This window comes from Bos grunniens, chromosome 10, assembly GCF_055505025.1.
Source record: "Bos grunniens cultivar Pamir isolate PY7600 chromosome 10, Bosgru_T2T1.0, whole genome shotgun sequence".
Taxonomy (NCBI): Eukaryota; Metazoa; Chordata; class Mammalia; order Artiodactyla; family Bovidae; genus Bos; species Bos grunniens.
This window is the reverse complement of record NC_141174.1, coordinates 35,338,020-35,360,078: the sequence shown is the minus strand read 5'-3', so window position 1 is coordinate 35,360,078 and position 22,059 is coordinate 35,338,020. Positions and strand designations below refer to the sequence as shown.

At 34.5% G+C, this 22,059-nt stretch overlaps 1 protein-coding gene across 16 annotated transcripts in view; it reads left to right on the top strand.

The window, feature by feature from the left end:
• KTN1 (kinectin 1) overlaps positions 1-22,059 on the top strand; it is a 111,923-nt gene that overhangs the window by 67,781 nt on the left and 22,083 nt on the right. For 8 of the 16 annotated variants that reach the window (XM_086320563.1, XM_086320556.1, XM_086320557.1 and 5 more), the window contains 15 exons: positions 3,391-3,425; positions 3,845-3,935; positions 4,879-4,947; positions 5,547-5,584; positions 6,259-6,349; positions 6,499-6,567; positions 7,780-7,817; positions 8,387-8,477; positions 8,555-8,623; positions 9,109-9,146; positions 10,942-11,032; positions 13,808-13,876; positions 14,905-14,942; positions 16,585-16,675; positions 18,684-18,770. In XM_086320563.1, the coding sequence (XP_086176689.1) occupies positions 3,391-3,425; positions 3,845-3,935; positions 4,879-4,947; positions 5,547-5,584; positions 6,259-6,349; positions 6,499-6,567; positions 7,780-7,817; positions 8,387-8,477; positions 8,555-8,623; positions 9,109-9,146; positions 10,942-11,032; positions 13,808-13,876; positions 14,905-14,942; positions 16,585-16,675; positions 18,684-18,770 (1,005 nt within the window). The remainder of the gene's footprint in view (positions 1-3,390; positions 3,426-3,844; positions 3,936-4,878; positions 4,948-5,546; positions 5,585-6,258; positions 6,350-6,498; positions 6,568-7,779; positions 7,818-8,386; positions 8,478-8,554; positions 8,624-9,108; positions 9,147-10,941; positions 11,033-13,807; positions 13,877-14,904; positions 14,943-16,584; positions 16,676-18,683; positions 18,771-22,059) is intronic. The other 8 variants (XM_086320564.1, XM_086320558.1, XM_086320559.1 and 5 more) reach the window with 1 other exon arrangement.

Sequence of the window (22,059 nt, the reverse complement as noted above, 5' to 3'; positions counted from 1 at the left end):
GAAGCTGAAACTCCAATACTTTGGCCACCTCATGCGAAGGGTTGACTCATTGGAAAAGACCCTGATGCTGGGAAAGATTGAAGGCAGGAGGAGAGTGGGACGGCAGAGGATGAGATGGTTGGATGGCAACAGCACTTGATGGACATGAATTTGAGCAAGCTCTGGGAGATGGTGAAGGACAGGGAAGCCTAGTGTGCTGCAGTCCATGGGGTTGCTAAGAGTTGGACACGACTGAGCAGCTGAATAATAAAAAAGCATTTGACTGTGATGTTGTATTTTTGGTTGTTATTATGACTTCTGTCTTATCTTGGCAGACCAGAGAGCCAGCCGTTTGGTTTTTCCCTCTGGTCATTTTTATTGTCAGTGCTAGTAAAAGAAGAGATAAAAGATTAGCGTAATTTAATTTTTTTCGTTTCCACACTTCTTTAACCCCTTCCTACCTAGCAGTCAGAATTCCAAGTGACAGTTGAGAGATGAGCAGTTTAGTTATAAAAAAATTTCAGTCCCTTTGCCCCATGGATTTTTATCCTGGAGGAAGAGGTTGAGCTTACTGAAGCAGAAACCAACAATGGTACCAAGTTGTTGTTTCTTTAGGTGTAGGAAGCAGAAAGATAACAAATACCAGGTAAGGTAACCTGCATATAAACTAAAGAAGAAAAGACTTATGGACGGTAGCCTACCAGGCTCCTCTGTCCATGGGATTTTCGAGGCAATAGTACTGGAGTGGATTGCCATTTCCTTCTCCAGGGGATCTTCCTGACCCAGGGATCGAACCCAGGTTTCCTGCGTTGTAGACAGACGCTTTACCATCTGAGCCACCAGGGAAGTCCCCCAATCTTGTGAATAGAGCACACAAATAAATCAGTCACTAAGATCTCATTTATTCAGAATAAAACAAAACTTTTTTTGGGTGGGGAATATCCTGAGCTGTCTTTTTTTTTTTGAGCATCATGAGCATCATGGAAAAGACCCTGATGCTGGGAAAGATTGAAGGCAGGTGGAGAATGGGATTACAGAGGATGAGATGGTTGGAACAAAGGAACAGGATGACTTTTTATTTTTGTTCTAATTCTTTTGTCAGATTCAGTGGAGCTTGGTGGGCTACAGTCCATGGTGTCACAAAGACTCAGACATGTGTGAGCAACTCACACACACACATACAACAAGATTATTAAGTAAAGATGGTAGAAGTAGAATATTTTTTTCTCTTTTGCCCTGCAGCCTTGTTGTATTTGGTTGAAGAAAATTTCATTACTGTATAAGATGTAATTTAGAAGATCATCCAGGGAGGAGGAAATTGGGTTGGATTAGATTAATAATATATAAAGTTAAAATACTGGATTGATACTGAATTGGGTCAATTTAATACAATTGAATATTCATTGAGCAATTGACGAAGAGTACTTAAACTGTAACCTTGTTAAAGGATATCCAGTCCACTAAATTTTTACTGAGAGTATGCTAGGTACTGTGCTACAATGCTAAGGCTATAGAGATGAATAAGGCTTGATTCCTGCCTTTGAGAATATGGGTGGAGATAGATGTATACATAGAAAATTGTGATGAATAAAATTCTTCTTTTTTTCCAAAAATTCTTAAAATGTGGATAGGTTTAGATGAAGAGAGAATTCTATCTGAAGGAGAATAAGGATGAAGAGGCACCACAGAGAGGGGACAATTAAACCTGATTTTGAAAAAAGCCAAGAATTTGCTGAGTAGCTAAGGGGAAATCCAGGCTAAGGGAATACAGTATTAAAAGTCATGGCAGTGTGTGGAAAATTGGCATATTCAGGGCATATTGTGGAGGTGTAAGAAGAGACAAGCTTGCTAGGGCCTAATCATGAAAGCTGTGTAAGGACCATGAGCTTGATCTATTATGTGGCTGTGCTGCTGAAGGATGTTGAAAGAATGAATAAGCATTTTGTCTGGTATGTTAGATGAATCATAATGGTATCCATGAGGTGTTTGAATTTATGTGGTAGTGAAGTATGCAGTACTAAAAGTGTAATACAACTAATTGATTAAGCTTCATATAACTAAGACTTAATAGTATCTTTTTAAAATTGAGTTACAATTGACATTAATTTCAGGTGTATAACATAATAATTTGATATTTGTATTACTGTTAAATGATCACAATAAGTCTAGTTAACATCTGCCATCATGCATGGTCGCAAATTTTATATTGTTTTTATGTGAGATGGGATTCATGAAAAATAAAGATGGACAAAAGTCATCTTGATGAAAGGTTTATAAACTTATTGCATGATTTATTTTTCAGTTTATAATCATGATTTAATATATTTTTGACACCTCTTTCCTTTCTAGTGGTAGGAAAGTTTTTTTTTTCCCATTGAGAAGTTCTCCTGTATCCCTCACAATATAATCCTTGTGAACTAGAGGCAGGGTATTATGATATTTGAGATGTGTAAAGCTGGAAACTTAACCTAAGATATTGAATAAAACATAGTTAATTTTTAGAAATATTTAATAAATGAAATCTTAGGACTAGGATTTGGTAATGGAAAAATTAATAGTATTTGTGAAAAATGGTCGTAATGATGGTTTTAGTAAAATGGGAAAAAATTACAAACCTAGTAGTATTAGGAGAAAGCAGGTAGGGAACAGAAGGGGTAGAAGAGAATGTTGAAGGGAAAAAGACCCTGAGAACCTGTTTTGTCAGGTTACTTAGCTGCCTGAAGGCCTAGGACTTCGAAGGGGGTGCCCCACTTCTGGACACATAGTAAATTATAACATTGAGGAATTTGTGTGTATAGGGGGAATACTAGAAGATGGGTCATAGATGGGGACCAGCTCACATGTCATGTTTTAACGTAACAAGGAGACTATGTGCTTGTGTTTCTTCTGCACTTGATAGTCAGTTTTAAAACATTCTGTATATTGACTTAGGTGGTGGTTATGTGAAATCTGCATGTTAAAAATTCATTGAATTGAACATAGGTTTTGTACACTTGCCTTATACCTTAGGTGAAAAACAAAAATGAAAAAGAGCAAAGCTTCTTTCTTGGCCTACAAGGTCTTAGAGCCTTGGAATTTTAGATTTGAAGAATTAATGTAAAGGAGAGGCAAATTCTCTTCTTATCCTTAAGATTTTCTTCTATGGTAATTAAAAACTTACTCACAAGGGTAAGTTTGGGCATTTCCAGCCCATTTTATACTTCATCTTTGTCTTTTGTGTAGCCTTGTCTCTTGTGTTTTCTGAATGAAAAAATTCTTTAACTATTAGCAGTCTTTAAATATGGATCATCTTCCTAAATTTTGGATCTATTTAATACTAAACAATTTTCATAGAGTTCTATTTATAAAGTAGTTTTATTTCATGCAAACTTGGTAAAAGTATCTTTTTTTTTTTTGGTGATTTTGTTTTAGCCTAATAAAGATGTTTTGGAACAAATGGAAAGATGGTAAGAGATTAAAATTATTTTTAATATTTTAATGACTCATTTCTACCAAGTCTGAGATAACAGAATGATTAACTATATTACTGTAAATTCTTAAAATTTTCTTTGTACTTCATAAAGGGAAGAGAGTGATGTACTGTTGATTGCTTTGGCATTCCATTAGGTTTGTGAGAGTCATGTATGACCATGATTTACTTGTTTAGGCTAGCGTGTAAGCATGCATTACTTGAATACATTTTACTTATTGGTAAAGAGGAAGAACCCTTGGACCAGGATTGAAGATCATCAGAAACCTTTTTAGAATTGAAAGTTTATAAAGAACGATGGGCATAAGAGTTAATCCATGTCAAATATTTATTTAGAAATCATGTCATTTTCCTTGAAATAGAGTTCATACATGTGTTTTAAATTTATTATTTCAGCATTCAAGAGAAAGATGAGAAGTTGAAGACTGTAGAAGAATTACTCGAAACTGGACTTATTCAGGTGGCCACGAAAGAGGAAGAGCTGAATGTAAAGCATATTGTATATTTGTTTTACCTGTGATTATTCAGTAACATGAAGAGTTTTTGCTGTAACGTGTAATATTTTTCCCATAGCTTTTAGTACCCACGTTTAATGAATTTATATGATGTTCTTTTTTCATTAAATTTAAGATTTTATTATAAATAGAAAAAAGTGTGGTTGACTGTAGCATTTACTGCCTTAATGAAGTAGATACTGTTATTATGGTTTCTAGTGCTTTCCCACCTCCACCCATGCCTGAATTATAACCAAACAGTAACTAGTTATAATAGTAACCAGTAGAGTTGATAAGTTCATGAAATAGTGTTAGAGACCAGAGAAATGAGAGAATGAAGTTCCATTTTATGGTTATCATTAGCCTTGCCTGAGTGTGTGCTAGGTTGCTTCAGTCGTGTCCGACTCTTTGCGACCCCATGGACTGTAGCCCACCAGGCTCTTCTGTCCTTGGGATTCTCCAGGCAAGAATACTGGAGTGGGTTGCCATGTCCTCCTCCAGGGGATCTTCCTGACCCAGGGATCGAACCCGCATCTCTTATGTCTCCTGCATTGGCAGGTGGGTTCTTTACCTCTAGCACCACTTGGGATGCCCCATCGTTAGCTTTAAGTAACTTAATTTGAATACGATTGCTGGAAGAAATAGGGTAAACAGTGTATTTGATTTTAAGGCGAGAAGTGACTTGACAAGTGGTATACTTTGTGGTTTTCAGGTTGTGGAAACATAAGTAAAAATACTTGAGAGGATAATCAAATTAAAACTCTATTTGGCTGGCTCTGGAAGTTACAGAATTGTAGATATGTAGAGCAACTGAGATTTCTGGGCCTTCAGAAAGGAAAAGAAGCAGCTAGAGAGAAGTGAGAAGCTACTGTATTTTGAAGGCAGTTGTTTTTTCAGAAAATTAAAGTATGTTGTACTTATGTATCTTTGAAAAAGGCAATAAGAACAGAAAATTCATCTTTGGCAAAAGAAGTTCAAGATTTAAAGGCCAAGCAAAATGATCAGGTAATATATTAAATAGACCCTATAACCGTTCTCTTTTAAACAGTGGGCGTACCTGTTACCAAATACAGTAGCAAGTCTTGTTTGTTCCTCCTTTCCCCAACATGGCATTTGCCATTTGTAGTTTTAATCTGTGATTGATTGGTGACTTGATTTTGAGTAATACGAGCTGCAGTTTAGTAAACGCTGACTTTATGGCAAACACTGGATAGAGTACTCTAGATAGCATGTCCTTGCTCGTTACTGTAATGATAGATGGTTTTGAATATACATATGTAAAGTAAAAATTCTAAATAATAGTAAAAGAGGTTACCTATCTTCTCCTTATATGGTTAGGATCATTGAGTTAATAATTTTAATATTTATACATTGGTTTTTCTTTTGACCTACACTTACCATAAGTAGCTTTAAAGCTCCTTACTTTCAAAGTGCTTTTCATAATTCTGACATTTAAAAAAATCTGGAAAGAATTAATTTCCAGGTTTATTTTTCCCAGATTTTGGTATAGTAGAAAATTTAATTTAAAAAATAACATGCTTTTCTATTTATGGCCCATTTATATTTTGAGCATATTACTAAGTAGGATACCCTCCTATTTCTAGGTTTCCTTTGCATCTCTAGTTGAAGAACTTAAGAAAGTGTAAGTAATGACATTATTAAGCTGGTCTTTTTCTTTTGCTCCATTTTCTTCGTGCTCGTAAGTCTTACTTTATCATGCAGTTGAGGTGGCTAGGATTTTTTCATTGTTGGAATAAGGCAACTTAGCTGTGCTTTCCCAGTGCAATTTGTGATTGTTAAAAATCCGTTTCCATGGTGGACTCCCATTTATTAACTTAGAGTATCGAATTGTTAATTTTGTTTATGCAGTAAGAACTATTAATGAACAGGTTATATTGAATAGAGGTCAGTTCTTTCTGTGTGTTGTTTTCTTGGAAGTGTCTGTGAGGTTTAATGCTATAATTGTATATAAGTTCTGCTATAGCTTTCAAAGCTCTCTAGAATCCTTTATTGTTGAGAGGAACTCAGTTCTCCCCAGTGTTCTTTGGAATACAAATCTTACATTGCCTGTGCTCTTTTGAAGCGTGTCACCAGCGTCTCCTTGCGTGTATAGGCTTCAACCGTCTAGTAGTTACTGCTTAGTTCTTGTTTAGGAAGAACTCTTAAGTGTTTTTTCCTGGCTGCAAGTTGTTCTTTTACTTAAAAGGGGGAGAATTGATTTGGTGAACTTGTTCATGATTTGGTGCTGTTTTTATATGTTAGTGGTGGGTTTTGATGATTTCTGTCCACGTTTAACACTGCATTTCCTTATCTAAGGATCCATGAAAAAGATGGAAAGATCAAGTCTGTGGAAGAGCTTTTGGAAGCTGAACTGCTCAAAGTTGCTAATAAGGAGAAAACTATTCAGGTATTGAGAGAGATAAAACCTATGTTTTGTTTTTTTGTTTATCAACTTTAGTGAATACCATTTAATTTCATGTGTTTGTCTGTACATTGCATTTTATGTCAATTTCTGTGTTTCCATTGTCCAATCTTGTCTGTTTTGTCATTGTCAAGGATTTGAAACAGGAAATAGAGGCTCTAAAAGAAGAAATAGGAAATATCCAGCTTGAAAAGGCTCAACAGGTAAAAATCCCAGAGCCATAGCATGACAGATTTATTAGTGTATATGTATTTATGAACTATTTGGTTTTTTTCTTGTTACTCAGAAAACAACTTTTTAGTAGTGTGTTGTAAGTATGTTGGGTTTTGTGCTTATTATTTTTGCCTGATTTAAGAAAATGTTCTTAATATTTGAATCAACATACCTTTTAATTGTTTAAGTTCTTTTTCTGGGAAGTTTTCTGTAGTAATGTTTGTTTTAGTTTGCCAACTTAACAAAACACCTTGGTAAACTTTTTTTTTTTAATGCATGTTCCAAAATATTTTTAATATATGTATTACTCAACCTTTGCCTATAGAATAAAGTACAGATTTCATGGAGGTATTTCAGAGGTAGATGTGGTTACTGGAAATAAATGTGTGGTTTTGGTGAATTTAATCTGAAAAGGTTTCATTGAAAGAAATATTGAGATTGCATGGAAGAGATGATTCATACATTGATCCAACAGATTAATTTAGAAATGTTTATTCAGTTCCTCCTACTTATCAAAGTATAATTTGTTGGAGATAATGTGTTGAATGAAATAAGGTATGAGGAAATGATTAAACTCCTAACAGAGATTGAGAATTCAGAAAGTCCCCTCCTGAGGAGCTGATACCTAAGCCAATATCTGAAGGGACTGTGAGAAGACAGTGGGGAATAAAAGATCCTATTGTATTGTGTATGATAAGAAGAGATTAAAGGAGAGTATAAAGAACACTCCAGTATTATTATCTGGAGAATCCCCATGGACAGGGGCCTGGTGGGCTATAGTACATGGGGTCGCAAAGAGTTGGACATGACTGAGAGACTAAGCACACACTTACATAAAGTACTGTTGAGTAGTTGGCCTTGAAGACTGGGAGGGAAAAGTGCTCTGACATTGTAGGGAGGTATGTGGACAGTTAATATTGTAATTTTCACAATTTTAGGTTTTAGAAGTGTCACTTGCCTTAGACTTATCATTCGTAACTATATTCCTTGTCTCTTCTCCCCCTACACCCCTTTTTAAAATTTCTTACTCTTACTGTCATTGGAGTCAGGAGAGGGTGAAATCAAGTCATCTCATTTTGACGTGAATAATTCAACTAGGATCTTTGTGATTTGAAATGTATACATTTTAAGGTTTATCATAAGCGTAGTAAAGTAAACTGAAAGAAAATGAGTTACTTTTTTTCTGCTGCTTTGCATTTCAGTTATCTATCACTTCTCAAGTTCAGGAACTTCAGAACTTGTAAGTATCATCTTCCTCACTTCCCTTTAATATTTCTTTTCCACAAGTTAAATATAAAATTATAATGAAAATCCTAACTCCTTTTTATTTGATTTCAAGTAATATTTTAAAGAACATCACATTATATCTTAAAGGCCTCAAGGTCTTAAATTTTTCATTAGACTTGAACCTACAGGTTTGCTGATGGGAATGGGGATACAGTGGAAGTCTTATTTTTCTGGTTTATAATCTAAATACGACCTTAAACTGATATGTTGCTCTTTGCTTATTTTAATAGCCACTGTGAAACTGGTTATAAATTTCATACCCAAACTAGTTATAATAAGCTAAATTTGCTGGTATTGACTTAAACAGTACGTTAATGGGTGGGAATAGAGCTGCTTCTCAGCTTGATGTCTCCAAAATCTTATATGACTTTATACATAAAATATTTATTTTTTAGTTTATTTAATCGATTTGGGTTATGAGTACAATCTGAAATATACTTTTCCAGTCTCCAGTACTTTTACTTTGTTTAGTCTTTAGTCATGTAATATTTTCATTGATAGTTCTTATTAACTTACTGTTAGATTAAAAGGAAAGGAGGAACAGATGAATAACATGAAGACTGTTTTAGAAGAGAAGGAGAAAGACCTACACAATAGAGGGAGACGGTTACAGGTGAGAAGTTAAAAAGAAAAGGTAACATCCTTTTTTATATTTCAATGTCAATTTTATTCAGACTTATTCTTTTTTAGGATCTTCAAGAAGAAAATGAATCTTTGAAAACTCATGTTCAGGAATTTGCACAGCATAAGTTTCAAGAGGTATAGTATAAACAGATTGCCAGCATATTTTATAAAAAATGAGTAATCTCTATTTTACTGTACTAGAAAGTAAAGAAGTTAATATATTCTCCTGAGGTTTTTTTTTTTTTTTTTGCCATAAAAATTACTGTGGTATCGTAGTTTTATTGTTGTTGATAAAATAAAATTAACTTTTATTCCTGTCAAATCTATGACTGCCTCATTTGTGAACCTGAGTCTGAAAGCATTTCCTCTCCTTAATTTTTCAGACGGACTCTCATTCTCCTTTTTAAGTGTCTGTTGTTTAAGTGGTGTATTAATCTGTAATCCTTTAACAAATGGATATTAAAAATTAAAGAAAATTCATTCTTTGTTTTATGAATAGCTCGATCTTAAATCTACCACAGATAATTGTGTTTTTATTTTATTGGTGACTGATTCTAAAATATGTTGTAGAACCTGATCTTTTTGATGTTAGAATTAAAAATGTGAAATCTGTTTCTTAGGCGTGTTCTGCATCACAGTTTGAAGAACTTCAGATTGTGTAAGTATACTTTTAGCTAGCATTTTAAAGAGGAAATTTTCAATATTTTCTTGAATATCCTTGAATATTATGATGAGTTTCTTCTAAGTCTTTAACTTTCTTGTTAAGTGGGAATTATAATCCAAGGGTAAATAAATCTCTATTTGGTGTAATAAACAGAGCCCTTTCAAGTGCTTTCAGATACCTGGAGACTATCCTTTCCAAACTCTTCAAATGCATTTTCTAAAATAGTCTTTCTATTAATATAGACTGGTTTTAAGTTCTCTGTCTCTCTCTCTTTTTGAATGAAGTATGTAATTATTGTAAAGAGAGGTTAAATTTATTTCAAATTAAAATCATTTTTATTACTTGAAAGATCAACATCTCTGAATTAACCAGAAGATAATCTTAGCCATAATCTTGATGGTGAATGTGGAATCTTGCTATAAAAGTAACTTCCACTTTGGGGAAAGTAGTATCTTTTGTCACATCAGTCATATTGTGCCGAACAGTAAAAATATTCAATCTAATGAGCCGAATAGTAAAAATATTCAATCTAATGAGCATGGGCTTCGCAGGTGGTGCTAGTGGTAAAGAAACCCACCTGCCAAGGCAGGAGACAAGAAGAGATGTGGGTTCGATCTCTGGGTCAGGGAGATCCCCTAGAGGAGGAAACAGGAACCCACCCCAGTATTCTTGCCTGGAGAATCGTATGGACAGAGGAGCCTGGCAGGCTGTAGTCCATAGGGTTGCAAAGAGTTGGACATGATTGAAGTGACTTAGCAGCAGCAGCAGCAGCAGCGTACATGCAATGAGCAAAGGAAGTATTAATCTGTTCATCCTAGAAAATTTTTATCCTATGAAGTCTGTTCTCTTAAATTGGTCTAAGTGGTAAAAACTATGTCTGGACTTAATCCTTTTGGCCTTCTATTAATTACTTTTAAGAGATTTTTGCTTAGATATGATCTTTTCAGTTGTTTAAGAAGTGGCTCTTTGAAGCTGTTGTCTTTAAAGAAGTAAAATATTGAAGATATTAAGTCATTATCTTCATGGAGAAAAGGGGATGTCCCTGTTTATGGCACTAATATTGCTCATTTGTACAACTGTTTATCTTTTGGGCTTGTGTAACTGTCAAGGTGTTTTTGTGTCATTTGCAAATAGAAAGCTGAGAGACATGTTTGAGGCCTGTTGTTAGTGGTGTGGTGATGGTGGTTTAGTCGCTAAGTCGTGTCCGACTCTTCAGACCCCATGGACTGTATAGCCTGCCAGGCTCCTCTGTCCACGGGGATTCTCCAGGCAAGAATACTGGAGTGGGTTGCCATTTCCTTCTCCAGGGGATCTTCCCAACCCAGGAATCGAACCCAGATCTTCTGCATTACAGGCAGATTCTTTACCAACTGAGCTATAAGGGAAAGCCCTCTTAGTGGTATATAGATCATTAAAGTATGATTTTAGATTTATTTCTACCTTACATCAAAAAATTAATGCAATATTTGAGGGAGCACTTTTAGGTTTACAGAGAAAATTGAGAGAGCGATACAGAGAATTTCTGTATACCCTCCCCTCTCATTTCTCTTCTTATTTACATCTTATATTAGTGTGGTAATTTGTTACAATTCATGAGTGAAGTCAGTATATTGTTATTAATTGTCCGTAGTATCCATTAGGGTTCAGCTTTGTGTTGTACATTCTGTAGGTTTTGACTAATGTATGATGTATCTATCATTATAGAATAATGAAAAGTTTATTGTCCTAAAATTCTTCTATGCTCCTCCAATTCACCTAACTAAATAAAACATCTTTGTAAAAATTCTAGGTTGAAAGAAAAGGAAAATGAAATGAAGAGATTAGAAACTATGCTAAAAGAGAGAGAGAGTGATCTTTCTTACAAAACAAAGCTGTTACAGGTAAATGTATTTACTTAAAATTATCATGTGAGTTACTGTCTTCACATGTTTGAAAACAATTTTAACTACTAAATAAGAAGATAGAATACAAAATGACATTCCTTCCCACCCAGATCCTGGGTCTCATTCCTCAGATAACTACTGTTACTTGTTCATATATAAGTGCCCATGCGTAAAATGTGTGTGTGTTTAAATACACTGTATTTTTAATCATACACACTTTTGTATTTTGCTTCTCTGCTCAATTAGTAATCTTTCTGAGATATTCCCACATAAGCACATTTTTATCTTAATGTTTAATGATGTTGTTATATTTTTTATATACAATATTTTTTATATACAATAATACAATAATATGATTTTATTATTATTTATACCGCCAGTCTTAGCTTATGAATACCTAGATTATTTAGAGTTCTTTTTCCTGTTAAAACAATTCTATGGTGAGTATCCTTAACACACACACCTTCTGTACTTACAGTGCCATGCTAAGTTGTCTCAGTTGTGTCTGACTCTTTGCTATCCTAGGGACTGTAGCCCACCAGGCTCCTGTGTCCATGGGATTTCCTAGGCAAGAATACTAGAGTGAATTACCATTCCCTTCTCCAGGTGGTCTTCCTGACCCAGGGGTTGAACCCGCATCTCTTATGTCTCCTGCATTGGCAGGCTGGTTCTTATACAGTACTGTATCTGTATTTAAAATTCTTGCAAGTGAACTTTTGGGTGAAAGTTTTATGCAGAGGGTTTTTTCCCTTCTTGAAAGTGATATTTAAAATAGAAAATAGTATCACTTCATCTTCATGTAGTTAGTATTGAAAGTCCTTGTAGAACTTTGTTTTGAAGTGACAGAAGATTTTAGATGTCTATATTGTCTCATGCATGTATGTGAGAGTTGGACCAGAAAGAAGGCTGAGTGCTGAAGAAGTGATGCTTTTGAACTGTGGTGCTGGAGAAGATTCTTGAGAGTCCCTTCAAACCAGTTAATCCTAAAGGAAATCAGTCCTGAATATGCTGAAGCTTCAATACTTTGGCCACCTGATGTGAAGAGCCAACACATTGGAAAAGACCCTGATGCTAGGAAAGATTGAAGGCAGGAGAAGGGGATGACAGAGGATGAGATGGTTGAATGGCATCACTAATTCAATGGACATGAATTTGAACAAACTCTGGGAGATTGTGAAGGACAGGGAAGTCTGGTGTGCTGCAGTCCACGGGTCGCAAAGAGTCTGACACGACTGAGCGACTGAACAGCAACAACATTGTCTCACATACTTGTTTTCACATTTTCTGCTCCAAGTGTTGGTTCTGACACATTCCCTTTCGTTCCCAAGTCATTTTGGGAATTTTGTCAGATAATGCTAAATTGCCCTCCCAAGTGTTTTTACTAATTTATACTCTCCGATGGACTGAATTACAACTAAACAACTAAACTACACTCAATTAAACAACTGAACTACAACAACTAAATTACATTCTCCAACAGAGAGCCATTCCTTTTCATCCTCATCAATACTGATGAAGATGAAAGATTTGATATTCTGCTTGAAAGATGGTTAGATTATTTTAATTTACATTTGCTAGTGAGAGAAGTAGGGCTCCCCAGGTGGGCTTATTGGTAAAGAATCCTCCTGCCAGTGCAGGAGACATAGGTTCAATCCCTGGAGAAGGAAATGCCTAACCACTCAAGTACTCTTGCCTGGGAAATCCCATGGACAGAGGAGCCTGGTAGGCTACAGTCCATAGGGTTGCAAAAGAGTTGGACATGGACGCTACCAGTGAGAAACTAGTCTTCTGTCATATGTGGGGCAGTTTAAGTTTTTCTTTTGACTTCCTTTGTCCTCTCCCCCCAACCTTAGAAGTTTAAAACTTTTATGTACTCAGATGTAAGTAATTTTTTGAGTTTGAAGTCTTGAAATTTATCTCTCCTTCTATGATCATAAGAATGTTTTCACATGTTTTCTTCTAATACTGTTTATAATTTATTTTTGCTTAGATGTTTTATTCACATGTAATTTAAGTTATGAGATTAGCATTTCAACCTTAAAAAATAAAAGACAAGCTACATTTTAAAGTAATCTGTTATTACTTTGCTGCATTGGTTCTTCCCCTTCCCCCCCTCACCCTCGCCCCAACATTTGGAGACATTTTTGGTTGTCACAGCTGGTAGAGCGGTGCTGCTGCATCTACTGGATGGAGACTGTGGACACTGCCAAGCACCCTACAGTATGTAGGACAGCCCCTCACACACAGACATGTCCAGTACAAAATTGCAGTAGAATTTGCCCTACTGATTTGAGGTATCACCCTGTAGTAAATTCCTACAGGTGTTTGGGTTTGTTTCTGGATTTCTTCCATTGAGACATAGTATAGAGTAATTTCATTATTCCAATTTTATGCATGTGTGTATGCTAAGTTGCTTCAGTAGCATCTGACTCTTTGTGACCCTGTGGACTGTAGCCTGCCAGGCCCCTCTGTCCATGGGATTCTCCAGGCAAGAATTCTGGAGTGGCTTGCCATGTCCTTGGGCCTCCAAGGGATCTTCCCCACCCAGGGATCAAACCCGCTTCTCATATGTCTCCTGCATTGGCAAGCAGGTTCTTTACCACTCTTGCCACCTGGGAAGCCCTATTCTAATTTTATAAAGTTTTAATATAGGGCTTATTATACCGTTAGAAAATCTTTATTATTTTAGAATTTCCCTGGCTTGTGTGATATGTTTTAGTTTATATTGAAAATAAAAATTCCTGTATTCATGTTTAATTTTTGTTTAAATAGGAAGTACAAGATGAAAACAAATTGTTTAAGTCCCAAATTGAGGAGCTTAAGCAACAAAACTACCAACAGGTAGGTTCTGTTAGATGCTTTGCCCTTTATTTAATGTGGTAAAAATTTTATGACTCAAGACTTTTGCCTTTTCATTGTTTTATTTATTTATAACTGTTTATCAAATTTCCTAAAATATAAAGCAGTTTGCTATGTCATAGCCAAGATATGGTAATCTATAGTTTATAAAGTATCCACAATATTACTGTATATATATTCCAGCTCTGTTTTGTATATGTGTGTCTATGTTTTCAGATCCTTTAGAATGCTTTCCTTAGCAAGTCAGATAAAATCCTTTAGAGGTCAGTTTAAAACTGTGTGTATGCCTTACTTCTTCCCCTTTTCTCAGAACATCTACAATTGGAGAGAAACTAAGAAATGTGTAATATTATAAGTAATAATTTACCACTATTCAAAATACTTGTTCAAAGTATAATTCTGCTTGGTAAAAATGTGTGTATGTTTTTTTAATTAATGTTACCAAAATAGTTTTTAAATTAATTTATCTTATGTATGTATATGGATAAATTGGAAACTATTTTGAAGGACAAAAGAAATTAGCGTCCTTGTCAACAAGAAGTTTATAGTAGTTTAGTTTGGGAGATTGTATTCATCAAGAATAAATACTGTATATGAAGGACTATGTACATAATATGTATATATTATGTAAAAATTTTTACATGCAAATTACCTAACCTTTCCTTCATTAATGGTTTTATTTTTTTTACTTTTGGAAACTTAACATAGTCAAATATGAATTTTGCATTATGAAAATTTAAGGTATTAACTAGTGCTTTACACCTGATAGGAAACTGATATATATTTAAGTGAAAAGTTTTAAGAATATAGTGACAATGAAGATTTGATATAACACTCAATACGTTTTCTAAATGTGTACCTGTTTTTATTAAAATTACTTTTTGTTGGCATATCAATTATGCTATAGTTTTCCCTTTGGTGTTGTCTTAATTTATGTCTGAGAAGAGTTTTAATTATTTGCAATCTTCTGGAAAGCTTTGTTTTAAAGTAACATTGAACTCTTTTAATAGGCATCTTCTTTTCCCCCTCATGAAGAACTGTTAAAAGTGTAAGTAATAATTTTTATTCACAATTTGAAAAGTGGTAAATTTTTGTTACTAAATAGTTCTCAGATAAGCAATTTAATGTAATTGCAAATGCTCCCCTACTATTTACAGTTCTATTTGGATTTCTTGGATAGTAGATCAAAGACCTTAGCTATGCCTTTGGCTGAGCTAATGTACCTTTTATGATATTAAATATTTGAATTTCTTTGAACATTTTGTTGAGCGTGATACTGGTTTTTCAGACATTCAGAAAATATCTAATCACATAGAGCTATACTTTGAAGCCTTTACTAATTTACCTTAAATTACCTCACTTATTCTACTGATATCATTATGGAATTGAACCATGCAAATTTTGGTTTCAGTTCAATTCAGTCGCTCAGTCGTGTCCGACTCTGCGACCCCATGAACTGCAGCACGCCAGGCCTCCCTGTCCGTCACCAACTCCCGGAATTCACTCAGACTCACGTCCATCGAGTCAGTGATGCCATCCAGCTAGCTTCTGTATTAAAAAAGCAAATCTTGTAATCTTTATGGTTGCTCTCTTTTAAGGAGTTTTTTTTTTTTTTTTTTAAATGGAAACATTTTTATTGTGGGTCTGTATTTTTCTCTAAAAGGCTATATTTAAGGTCATTTCAGATAAGTTGGTATGCTTCGACATGTTAAATGTCAGCCACATTAAGTATATTCAGTGATATATCTATATGTTCTTCCATCTTGACTTGTTTACAAAGTTGGTGGTTTACAAAGTTACCAGTTTAGAATTATTTACTGTTAAATTGGGTCTTGAGTTTGTCTATGTAGAGCAAGGGTCAGCAAGCAAACTTCTTTTTAATAAATGGCCTGATAGTGAATATTTTAGGCTTTGTGGGCCACATAGTTTCATACTCTTTTTTTCCTTTATTCCCCACAATTCTTCAAAAACATAAAATCAGGTCTTGGCTTGAAGTCCATACAAAACCAGACTGTGGGTCTTGCCCAGAACTGTAGTTTGCGAACCCCTTATATAGAGCCTTATTCTTAGGGAAGAGGTATTTGTACTTTAATTTTCTACCCTAGCTACTTCTCAGCTATGACAGAATCAAAGTATAAATCTTTGCCATTTCTTTCTGCATTTCTGGGAAGTAACTAAGTCATTTGACAGAACCAAAATAACACGAATCCTAAGACTATTATGAAAGTGAAAAGAGAACACCTACCTTACGTTAATGTCATACTTTTATTGTGGGTTAGCCACTGAAAGTCATAATTGATTTCATTACCTTCTGAAAAAAAAAATTTAAGGGAGTGCACCTAACATCACTTTTTACTCTTGTGAAAATAGCTACTTCACACTGCCCTAGTTAAAAATAGAAGTAACCACAACTATAGCAGTTCATGTATTCATGAACTGTTTCTTAGGGGATGATTTCTTTTTAGCATAAATGTCAGCATATCATACTGTGAAGTTTTATTTATTTCTGAAAATAAGAATTCATTCTGAAAATAGATTTTCTGTGGTAACTGTAGTTAAGCTTAAAGAGTTTGCCTAGGTTACTGCGTTTTTCAAAGCATCACCTACTTGCTGTTTTTATTTTGTAGTAACTAATACTATGTTCACTGTTTACCTAAAATACTGTTATATAAATCCATTTTCTGGTTTAGAATTTCAGAAAGAGAGAAGGAAATAACTGATCTCAAGAATGAGTTAGATTCTTTGAAGGATGCTCTTGAACACCAGAGGAAGAAAAATAATGTAAGCAAGTCTTTATCAGAATAAAGCTTATTATTATTATTTCACTGAAATCCATGGATTAGAATTCTTTTAATCTACTTTCACTTTAAATTTCTTAATCTTTGTAGAAAAGTACTGTTTTGTGTGTAGGTTTTTTGAGAACATTATTGGGGAAATCACTTTATTAGAGAGTAGGTTTTTTTTTTTAAATGAATAAGTGAAAAGTCCATTTTGTACACATCTGAATATTTATATATTCAAGTTAGAATTATTATAGCTTCAGGTTTAAAAAAAACCTATAGTTTACTTTCTGTTGAACTTTTACTGGAAAATTATTCTTTCAGCTCATTATCGTAAAGGCTTTTCTTTTTTTGACCGGGCTAGCCTTTTTGTAAACTATAAAAGTAATGCCAGAATTCAAACTTAGTATTTTCAATAATTATGTATCTTTTGAAGTCTCTAGCACTTCCCTTTTTAAACTGAGAGGTGTTTTCAAATTTTGGTGATTAAGCATGTTAGAGGCCTCCCAACCTGAATGCATTTAGGTTAGAATGGATGGGATAGTGCCCTGAGAAATATTGACAAATAGTAAATTTAGATAAGTTTCTTTAAGTCTCTCTGATCAGAAGACTACACCTTTAAGTAGAATACAAGCATTCTTGGTAAATGAAGAATTTTTGCACACACAAGTTTCATTGTTAAGACTTAAGCAAAGTTAGAAATGTTATTGAAATCTAAGCCGGTATTTTCTAATGAAATTTGATTTTTCAAAGTTTGCATTAATTTGTTAATTTAACAAGTTGACATGTTTCTGCTCCCCTGAGTTTGTCAAAATTAGGTACGTGAATTGCCCTTTGTGTGTTTATAACGTTACTAATAGCATTGCTTGGCCAAAAAACCTGAGATGAATTTGCCAGTATTACTGTTGACATCTTAGCTGTGTTTTATGATTGGAATTGTAAGATAAGGAAGGCACAGGAATGCCCGTTTAATGCAGCAGCAGTAGCAGTGCTGGAGGCATTGCAATGTGTGAAAAGAGCCAGGACACTGGAGGCCAGCAGATTGTGACGTCAGTCCATTCTAGTTCTGCCTCCTCATTTGCTTTGTACATGTGGTCATGCTTATTAACTTACCTAAGCTGTGGTTTTGCCGCCTATAAAATGGGAATACGTACCTCTCTGGGTTGTTACGAGGATTAATGAAAATTTATGTGAAGTGCCAGGTACAGTGTTGGACACACAAGTAAGCATTCAATACATGGTGGTTATTGGCTTTTTAGGTTTTGTTTTCCGTCTTTTTAGATTTCTATATCTGAAGAAAGATGGAAATATAGCAGATTGTCCTTATTCATATTTGCTAATGGAATGCTGTTAAAATAGATCTTTCAGAGCTCAGCTTCTTTCTCTTACAAGAATGGGTTTTATAGCTTTCTAGCCTTCCTGTTTGCCTTGATCAAGTAGCTTGTGCAATTCCTGTCAGGTTGTTTTTTGGTATGCACATTTGACCATGCCAAGAAAGAGAAATACAATGAATTCCTATGTCATTCTTAGGTAGACTTGAAATGTGTTAAATCAATAAAACATATTTAGAGGAAAAATTGTTATGCTGCAGTGGAAAGTCCCATGAATGATATTGGGTCCTGTTTCAAAATCATATTTAAAGCCTTTTGTAATACTGTGTATTTGTTCTGTCCTTAATCCTTTGATATTCGATGTACCTGAAATTATATTTGTAATCTTGGTTTCTGTGCTTACTTTTGAATGCTTTCTTCTTTGTCTTGTGTGCATAGTAATTACTTTAAAGCTGGCATATTTGGTGTGTATACTAAAACATGGGAAGTGGGCATCTTTATTTTCTCATTCAAACTTCTAAACATTGCTTTTTATTTTTTTGCTAATATACATATTTTCCCATTGAAATAATTTTGCAATAACCAGCATTTAAATGCAGTGCAAAATACTGATGAAGCGAAAAGCAAAAATATTTCAATAATGGATAAACTGAAATCATTCTTTCTAAAAATGATTAGGACCTTCGGGAGAAAAACTGGGAAGCAATGGAAGCATTGGCATCAACTGAAAAATTGCTGCAGGACAAAGTGAACAAGACTTCCAAGGTTGTAATGCTAACTCCTAGAAACAATCCACTGAACAGAAATTCTGCAGCTTGTCTTAAAATCCGACTAAAGCATTTAATTTTACTGCAATTTAAATATAAAATCTCCTTATCATCCATATTTATCACCTTTCTCATCTCTGCTTTTTTCACCTACTCCTTGAAGCTTTAATTTGGGGCATGCTGCTTTGTAGTGATTGCCTGATTTTTGAGCTTTGGTGATTACTGCTTTAAGCTTAAGAGTCTCAGGAGGCCTATGCTACCCATGTAAGCTCTTGTCAGACAGAGTGTACCTCTTGGGTTGGTTAAGAGAACTTGGTGAAAACTCTGAGCCAAAAAGATCTAATCTAATTAACAAACACACACCCAGTGGACTCTCCTAGATTCTCTGAGGCATACCAAGATGACTCAAACAAGGTGGAAAACGATGAAAGTCTTCAGAAGTACCGGGAAGGCATCAATTTTGGGTGTGTTGTTGGGCATGGTCCCTTAGAAGAGATGAAATTAAACTAGGTTTTTAAGTGGCTGGACAGTAATGATGCATATATGTTTAGTATACAGTATTAGCATAAGGGATAATTCTCTTAACTGGGGTATATAAAGTACTCCTGAAACATATATCCCCCTCTGTCTTACAAATGATTAAGAATTCTCCCTGAGTTCAAGTTCTTCATGGATTTAAAGATTTCTAATCAATTATAATTGAAAAGTTGAATTTAAAGATTGAGAGAAATAAATGGGGGCAGTTTCAAGAATTTTGAAAATTCCTACCAAGAATAAACTTGGAACAGAATTGGTGAATTTTTGTTATGGGTTAAAGTTCATTATGTTATTCAATTCAGCATTCTAGAAGTATCTAGAAGTATTCTAGAAGTATCTTAGCACATATTTTGTGTGCTAAGGTAGTATGCTGAATTTTAAATGTAGGTCTTTATGACATTTGAAGGACTTTTTTTTTTAAAGCAGAGTAGAATTTTAATAATTTTAATCAAATATATGTTTGTAGTTATATTTCCTTTAGTGTAATGGATTTGTGTTTAGTTATATACTTACTCATCAGGCCCTAATTTTCACTAAAACCTTGATTTGAGACAGCTAGCAAATATTGGAACCAGAGAAATCTAGGCCAGAGAATAGAAAAATCTAGGCCAGCTTGGACATTATTGTTTCATTGTCAGTGGCTGTGGTCAGCTCTGTCAGCAGTAGGGGCTCTGTATAGTTTCTGATTGTTTCTATAACTTTGGTTTTCACTGTTAAGAGCTCCCTTTTAGCTTTTATTTTGTTATGAGGCTGGTTATCTACAAAGTGCTAAACTCTTAATATCATGCTATTCGTACAAGAAGTTATATACCACTTGTCATAGGCATTCTTACATGTTATGATTCCAAAAGAAAACTGGAATTTATTTTACTATGTGTTTGGTGATGAATATAAGAATTTATCCATGTTTCAAACCTCATCACCAAATGCGTGATGGCCTCTTGCATGGCTAATGATCTATAGAGCATAGACTTTATACTCTTTCTCTGTTTTAATGTGTGTATTTAGACAGTCCTGAGATAGCATAGGTATAAAGTGATACTGATTAACCTATAGACTACAAGTTGTACTATAAGGAGTAAATGTTCTTGAGGAGCCACTGTAAATGACAGGTTCACATGAAAGACATTTCACATACTATTACACTTAGATAAAAATAGTAAGGAAATTGTAATAGTAAGGAAACAATGATGCAATTTTCAGTTATATCTTTTCCAGATTTTAAGGTGGAATGGAAATTGCTATTCACAACCAAACTACTATGTCAAATGAAAACTTTTTACCTAACTTGTTAGTACACCTTTGTTCTTGTTAGTTACAAATTAGACACCTATTTCCTTTAGTTAGATTATTTTTCCCTTGGGGAATTTTCAAAAAATTTTCTGTCCCACAGTCTCTCTTCTTAACTGATTTTCTTTAGAGGTTGCTCTACTGCTTCTATGCTTCATTGCTCAGTCATGTCCAACTCTTTGGGACCCCATGGACTGTAGGCCGCCACTCCTCTGTCCATGGGATTTTTCAGGCAAAAATAATGGAGTGGGTTGCCATTTCCTTCTCCAGAGCATCATCCAGACCCAGGGATCAAACCCCTGTCTCCTGTGTTTCTTGCATTACAGATGGATCCTTTATCTGCTGAGCTATCAGGGAAGCCTACCACTTCTGTGGTCAGATGATAAAAATGAGCTCCTGATTGTTTCTGAATTAGCTGTTAATCATTTTCCTTAAATGAATGTACCTTATTTTATGCAGTTAGATGGGTATATTTCTGAAAAATAGTGGACTTCATTGAGTTATTGAAAATATTCCACTAAAACTCATTGAATTATTGAAAATACTCTATTAAATATTCCATTTTTAAAATCCTGCCACTAATCTGAGTAAAGTAACAGCATTGTGTATGTATAGAATATGATTAATCTCTAGCTTCTTACTGCATAACTTTAGATTTTTTATACTATTAGATTTTCTTAAATTGAAGTGTGTGCATCTTAAATCTGTAATAGATTTGAAAGATCAGTTTAAATAATGGGGGAAAGATAGGCTTGAGATCTTGCTAGCTTGCTTGCCTTCTTGTCACCTGTTGAACTTCACCAGTGTTTTGAGATGATTTTCTTGGCTTTGTTTAGATGTGTATTTTTATAGATGTCTTTTTTTAATCTTGTAGAGATAATTTGAATATTAGATATTTATTTTTGTGTGATCAAATCATTATCCTAATTTTGACAAACTGTGGCTTTGAATTAACCATTGATACCCATTAGACTTGGATTTGAAATCACCAAATCTAGACATGCATTTGTAATACTTATCTTTAAATTTACAGCTGACAGAGTCCATGCATATGTGTCAGAATTAGTTTTCTTGATGTATGGCATTGGTGAAGTAGTATACCATCAATTATTCCTCTTTCTCTTTGCTCTTTTTCTCATATGTACACTTGTCAAATTTTGGTGGTTCTTTTTTCCCCCTTTGTTTAGCATAAATACCTTCACTTGACCTTGAAACTGGAAGTATCAAAGTTGCCATTTTAATCCCATTATTAAATTTAATTCCATGATTTGTTGTCCATCAGTGATGTATTTTTTGAAAAGAGACTTGCCAGCCTCAGTTATGTCACCCAGATGCATATTTTTTACATGTAGCTTGTTTTAGCTGTAGGAAGTGTTTTTTGTTTTGGCTTGGTTTTTGAATTGTTCCTGGAGGGGTATCACTTGATGGCAAGGAAAATGTTAATATTGTCAGATATTGCC